The 6,362-nt window shown below is 43.8% G+C and overlaps 1 protein-coding gene across 1 annotated transcript in view; it reads left to right on the top strand.

Annotated features, from left to right (window-relative positions):
• Nucleotides 1-4: 4 nt before the first annotated feature.
• UTP25 (UTP25 small subunit processor component) overlaps nt 5-6,362 on the top strand; it is a gene marked incomplete at its 5' end in the record, with an annotated part of 16,905 nt that continues 10,547 nt past the window's right edge. Inside the window, 5 exons of the mRNA XM_031059604.1 lie at nt 5-93; nt 1,325-1,364; nt 2,557-2,806; nt 3,567-3,773; nt 5,877-5,965. Coding sequence (XP_030915464.1) covers nt 5-93; nt 1,325-1,364; nt 2,557-2,806; nt 3,567-3,773; nt 5,877-5,965 — 675 coding nt within the window. The remainder of the gene's footprint in view (nt 94-1,324; nt 1,365-2,556; nt 2,807-3,566; nt 3,774-5,876; nt 5,966-6,362) is intronic.

Raw genomic sequence — 6,362 nt, 5'->3', positions numbered from 1 at the left:
GCGGCGAGGCGGGCGGGAGTTGCTGCGCAGCCTGAGCAAGAAGCAGAAGAAGCACCTGCGGGAGTTCGGCGAGGAGCACCCGTTCTACGACAAGTGAGTGCCGGGCTGGGCAGCCCGCTCCTTGCTCGCTGTTCGGTGCCGGGGCTGCAGGGCCGAGGGGCCCCGCTCAGCCCGGGCCGGCCCGGGCGGCCGCCGCTCCCGCTCAGGCTGGCCCTGGGCTCCGAGGGAAGGAGGGGAGCTGCAGCTGCATGGAGCACTGCCGCTCGCGAGCCGGGAATCTCCAAAGCAGAACGGAAAGCAGGAAATGTCGGCTGGGATTTTCTTGCAACAAATGCAAACTCTTATGGTGCAGCCCAGAGGCTACCACCAGGAGTGGGGAAAAGGAGGAGTGCGAGGTGGGCTCCTGTTTTGATACCAGGCCGGTCTCTTGGCTTGCCAGGGTTCCAGCTTTCCCACTGTTTACTCCGTGCTCGTTTCTGATCTCGGAAAGGGTATGAAAATAGAGTAGCGAAGAGCTGTGTGACAGGAGCCATTCCCTCCTCGGCGGGATGCCCGTCTGTCAAAATGACCACCTTCCCTTTGTACCCACGCGTGAACTTCTGAGGAAAGAGCTGCTTAGTCCCGGTGCTCTGTGACCTGTGCTGCTGCTGTAGAGCCTTTAGGAGCAGGCACGCAGTGTTAAGTAAGGTCTGTGTGTCCCCTGGGACCCTCCTGGCCTGTGTGGGTTGGGGTGGAAGGCCTGCTGCAGGGAGTGTCCTGTGTGTCACCCTGTACAGTGACGCTCAGTCCCACGCAAGACTCTGTATCTTATTGAAGGAATTGAGGTTAGTTTAAGCCCAGCTTGCACAGTGGCTTCTTTGAAGAATTGCAGTCCCAACACTGGTTAATTGATGCTGGTTTTCCTTTAGTTTGTGTCTGTTTCCCACTTCACAGACCAATATTTAGAGCTAGGAGTAGTCTCTGTCTCTGGTTAACTTTTTTACAAACTACTCTTGTGGCTAGGTGCTTTTAATTCATTTTGAGACCTCATCTTCTGATTAACAGTGGATTTTATTTCAAAATTTTTATTGATCAGTTGTAATGCCTGAGCACTTAGGCTTCATGTGCAGAGGGTCCCATCACCTGAGAGGGCAACCCTTAAGGTTTATCTTAAGGGTAAACACCCAGTCTGTTTTCTTAGGGAGACATGTGTGATGGTTTGGTTTTGAGCTTTCTTTTACTTCTTTAAACTTGCCTAACTGATCAAATCACTCTTCCCCTCATTTCTTTCATACTGTGTGTAACATCATTGGCAGAGTAAGGTATGTTAGTGTTTTCTTTTCAGGGTTTCTGGAAGACCAGAAGAAACTCAAATATGTGAACTGGTAATGTATTTTTATTCCTTCCTTACTTTTATTTTTGTGTAGCTTAGTGAAGTGAAAAAGTTAGCATTTCATGTTTCCAGCTTTTTCAGGCTGATTAAGTTGTTCCCCTTAGAAAACCAGTATTTAGGAGAAAAAGATGAATGTGATTTTTGTGTGGCTCTGAATTGTTCTCTGTGATGTCTGCCTCTAAACTCTTATACCATCAGAGGGCAGAAGCAGCAGTAAATAACAGCAGTTCTTAACTTTTTTGTGTATTAGTCACAGTGGAAGTTAGATCACACTCTAAGTTGTTGTTTTAATAATGTTGGTAAACTTAGTGTTGCATGAGTTAGGAGACTTAGTTCTCTGTTGAGCAAAGAAATATGTTAATACTCCTTCTTCAGATTGCCAGTGCTTTACTTTTTTTCAGTCAGGATTTGGTAACCTCCTTTATCATCAGATTAATAAAAGACTTCAAGGTTTTAATTTGGAAAGATTAATTAGTCTGTTTAATTTGTTTCCTTTAGCAATTATGCACATTAATGTAGTATTTACTGTTTTTTTTTTATTTTTGGGCTAAAAGAAACTAAGAAGGGAGTTAATGGTGTTGTGTGGATTCTCATGGTTTCACTATAGCTTTGGTTATAATCTGGACCCTGGTTTGTGCAAGCCCAGGACAGAACTGGCTCAAGTCTGGCTTGCTTGGAGTGTAGAGCTGTACAGCTGGACCAAACCTGACCAACTCCCCAGGGAACCATTGCCCTCTGACAGCTATTTCACTTACCTTCTTGAAAGCCAGAAGCATTTCCAGCATGCTCTGTCCCTTGCATGGGTGCCTTTCTACAATTTTCAATCCGCATGTGGTTTTCTTAGAAGAATCTGATGCTGGTTCAGTAAATGCTTTGTCTGTGGAGGTCAAATGTCCTCACTCAGAGTAGGCTGTGAAAGAACTGGGTTTTGTGGTGCTCCAAGTCAAATTGGTGCAGAAAGAGGCACTTTAGTCTGTCTCCCAAGATGATTTCAAAACCTAAATGGAGGTGTCCAGTATAATTATTGGCATAAAATGCTGGATTTTGAAAAATTCCGCTGCATCTATGTAAAGATTTAATGTGAGAGGGGAAACATAATAGTGCAAGTAGAAGTAAGGGTATTTGCCTGCTGCTTTATAGGCTGTTACTGTTGTTGCTGTTTACACTTGTGTTTTCCTTTCCAGTCTGATGATTCTGATAAATCAAGTAAAGAAAGTGACTCAGAGACTGAAGTGGAACAGGTCTCTGGATATCATAAGCTCCTGGCTACCCTGAAGACCTCGCCTGAGTCTGAGAGTGAGGAAGAGGAAGATGAAAGTGAATCCGAAGAAGCTGAGGAAAGTGAGGCAGAAATGGACAGTGAAGGGTCCCAGGAGACTGGAGAAGCAGAGGAAGGCAAAGAAGAGACAAATGACGTTCCAGAGGAGGAAGAAGGTAGATTGTCTTTTCCCATGCTGCTTTGGTGAACGTTGTTTGACTAATGTATGTTTTTAGCCAGGATCCTGGTGTAGACTGTCTTGTTGGCTGGGTGCTCTTCTGCCTTGGAGACTCTGTTGCTCCATTGGCTCTGTGTGGGTGGGAGCAGCAGCTGCTGAAGGATTTAGCAGGGGAAAGGGTAGCTGTGCTCATTTTCTGCCAGACAGACTGCTGCTGCTTCCTCAGATGTTGTTTGTGCGGCAGCACAGAGGAAATCCACATGGAGCAGCAGACCAGGGGTTCTCACCCACTCATGGGAGACACAAGCTGTTCCCTCAAGCAGCATCTGGCTTGGCTGTGCCACCGAGAGCAGGGAAAGGTTTGCCTCACAGCATGGGAAAGAATATGGAAATTGGAAGGAAACCTCCAGCTTTATGGCAAGGTGTCCTTATTCATGAAATCTGCAAAGAAATGCTGGGAGAGAGGAGTCAACCTTTAATCATTTCCAATTATTTAGGGTCTTCAGAAACTAAAAGTTAAATTCCTCAAGCAGGTTACTTCTTTAATTTTATCTGGGGGACCACATTTTGTGTTATGTAACATTTGTCATGCTAGCCAAAAGTCATCTTTTGGCTAGCATGCCAGAAGATGTAGATTACATGCTTTTATCTTTTTTCATAGTTTTGGGAGAAGAAATTCGGTAACTCAAAGGGAACAACATCTACAGACAATAACTTTTTCAGGAGAAAATAACCTGTTTCTTTCTAACAATTGACAGCCACAGACACAGCAGAGCAGATGCTCAGCCAGGAGCAGGCTGATGGCACAGATACCCCTTGTGACCCACGTCATGGAGTAATTGAGGAGTTTACTGATGTGAAACATGAATCTGAATTTAGCTTGGAAACCAATTTCATGGAAGAGGAGAGTGGAGATTGCAATGCAGATAGGAGAGACAGCAGTTCTTCACAAGCTCTTCCAGAAGGTAAAAAACTGTGTTTGTGTTTAAGGATCTGCCTTTAGAGGAGTATGTGTAAACATGTTTAAATTGTCCAACACCCTAGTGATGGGCTGTACAGTTTCTAAGTTCTTCCACTTCATTATTCATGCTGCCCACATGTCAGCTGGTTACATAAGGGACCCTTAACACTAATGCAGATGTGTAGCTGAACCATTCGTTCTCTGTAGCCCCTGGGGACTGGGATTCATGTGGGGTTTCTGCTATGACTGGTAAAGCTTAAAGTATCAGGAACTTGAAAAGTGTGTGGAGGTTGTTATCCTGTTCTGCTGCTTTAATAGTAGTTTTAAAAGCCACTGTAATACAAAGAGCTCTGCAAGCCTGCACTTGACTATGGAAGATGTTCTTGGCACAAACAGCACAGTAGATAATCACAAAGCTGACCTGTGAGGGCATCCTTCACATCTCAGTGGAGTTAGAGGTCAGATTCTGAGAAGCTTGGAGCAGCCACAGTAATTTAGACAAATGCTCAGCGCTCTCAGAATTTTGAAGGTGATGCAGAGGAGTCTGACTGCACCAGGATCAGGAGTGAAGCATCAGCAGAGCACATGTAGTGTCTTTGAAGGGTGTATCCCAGAATCTCAGTGCACTGATGGATGCATCTGAAGCTCCAGTGTTGGAGCTGTCCCACCATATGTAACAAATAACTGTGTTGCAGGGGTGTGCGATCCTTCAGCGACAGGGCACTCACTGGTGCTTGCACAGCTTCTGCTCATATTTAATGCTCTGTGCCTTTAATATCAGATGGCATAGTTTGAGAGAGAGAAATATGTTTGTAGCATCCCTAGTGGTGCTGGCTTGTCATCTTGGAGCAGCAGCTGACATTAGATCTGGGAGGCAGCCTGGGTGATACATGAAATGTGTGGAAGCATCAAAGGGCCATGTGATAGAAAAAACAGCTCGTTCTTGTTACCATGAGAATATGACTTAGGCTGCTGGCATTGCATTTTAATGAGAACAGTAGCTCTCCAACTGCATGCTAAGTATCCTAACAGCTTTGTTCCACCTATAAATGATGCACTACTTCTCAGTGGATTCTTGCAGCTTGAAAGTGTCTTTATAATCTACTACAGAAAATGAATCACCTAAGATAGCAGAAAGAGGATGAATTTCTACTCCAGTCCCAGGGTCACTAAAATTCCTGAAAAGGCATCCCATTACTCCCTCTACTTCATTGGGCAAATGTTGGAATTGGTAAAACTCAACTGAGGAGAGACCCTGAAGAACAGTTAAATGATATCCAGTTCATTTCCATTTCTGGAAAAATTTTCTCAATTTTTTTTTCAGTGCCATGATCAGTAAATGTCTTGACTTTTGCCCGGGTAACTTGTGTGTGGGCTGGATATTTGTTGGCAAGCACCAGTGTTCCCTGATTAGTTTTCTTTATGCAGTGAATGCTGCTGTGCTGCAAGCAGGATACAGGGCTTGGCTTTCAAAATTAACTTTGCATGTGACTTTGTGCGTGCCAGTCTCTTTGAGTATAATGTGATTTAACAGTTCTTTGCTTCTCTTTTCCTTTCCAAAAAGAAATGCTGATTAGATAAATCAGACTTTTTCTCACTCCAGGCAATTTTTGCCCCCCTTCTCCACAACTCGCCTAATATTTCTCTGCTTTATTACAGACTGTGTTCACATCATGGGCCAAAGCCCTGGGCAGAACTGTTTGTAAATTAGGAAGGTTAGCAAGTTCACTTGGGACTTTACTATTGACAGCCTTTTTCACCTGCAAGCAATGGACATGCCAGAGCTTAAGGCAAAAACTTGCCACTATTTTCCAGTACATATTGTTTTCCTGTCTAACGTTTGATTAGTGCTTGAAAATTCTAGTAGTTCCATAAGTGCTTCTTTTTCTTTTTTAAAAGCAATCTGTCAAATCTGTTCTCTCTGTTCTTTGCAGAGAGAATTTGACATCCTTCCTCTCATCTCCAAGTGCTTTGAAATAACTAGTTTTAATTGTGGTGTTGGCCAGCATGGAGACTGTTCATCTCATTTGCAAATCCATTCTGCAGCTTGATTCTACTATTAGCTGCAATAGTTCTCAGGCTATTTTTTTGTTTTTACTGTAAATAGATCCATTTAAGCAGCACATGGACAAAGAACTTGAAGAAAAGGAAATAGAGAAAATATCTGCACTTCCTAAAACTTCAAGTCCAAGTCAGGTAATAATTTTCTGTAGCCATCCAGCATTCCTAAAGATGCCTGGATCAAAATAATCCTTTTTTTATATAGGTGCAGTCGATCACAATTGCTATTATTAGCTGCTGGCACTAGAATTATCAAGATTTTTTCACTGTGTTGTTGTTGAACTGTTTTCTTCTTCATTTACTGCTGAGCAAGAGTTGAAATGTGAAGTCTGCTGTTCTTGGAGGCATCTGCTGACACACCTGAAACACATAGCTTTAGATTTTGAGCTGTAGTCTCAAAACCTTGACAAGGGGTGGAAACAGGGCTTGTTTCTGAGTGGTGACAGCACAATGCCAGCGATGTGCTCTGCAGCTGAACTTCTGTGGTGACCATGTGCACTTTTAAAGGTACTTGTGATGCACTTTCACATTC

The sequence above is a fragment of the Geospiza fortis genome, unplaced genomic scaffold (genome assembly GCF_000277835.1).
Source record: "Geospiza fortis unplaced genomic scaffold, GeoFor_1.0 scaffold41, whole genome shotgun sequence".
NCBI classification, from domain to species: domain Eukaryota; kingdom Metazoa; phylum Chordata; class Aves; order Passeriformes; family Thraupidae; genus Geospiza; species Geospiza fortis.
The sequence above is the reverse complement of the archived record's forward strand: the minus strand, read 5'-3'. Positions and strand labels throughout refer to the sequence as shown.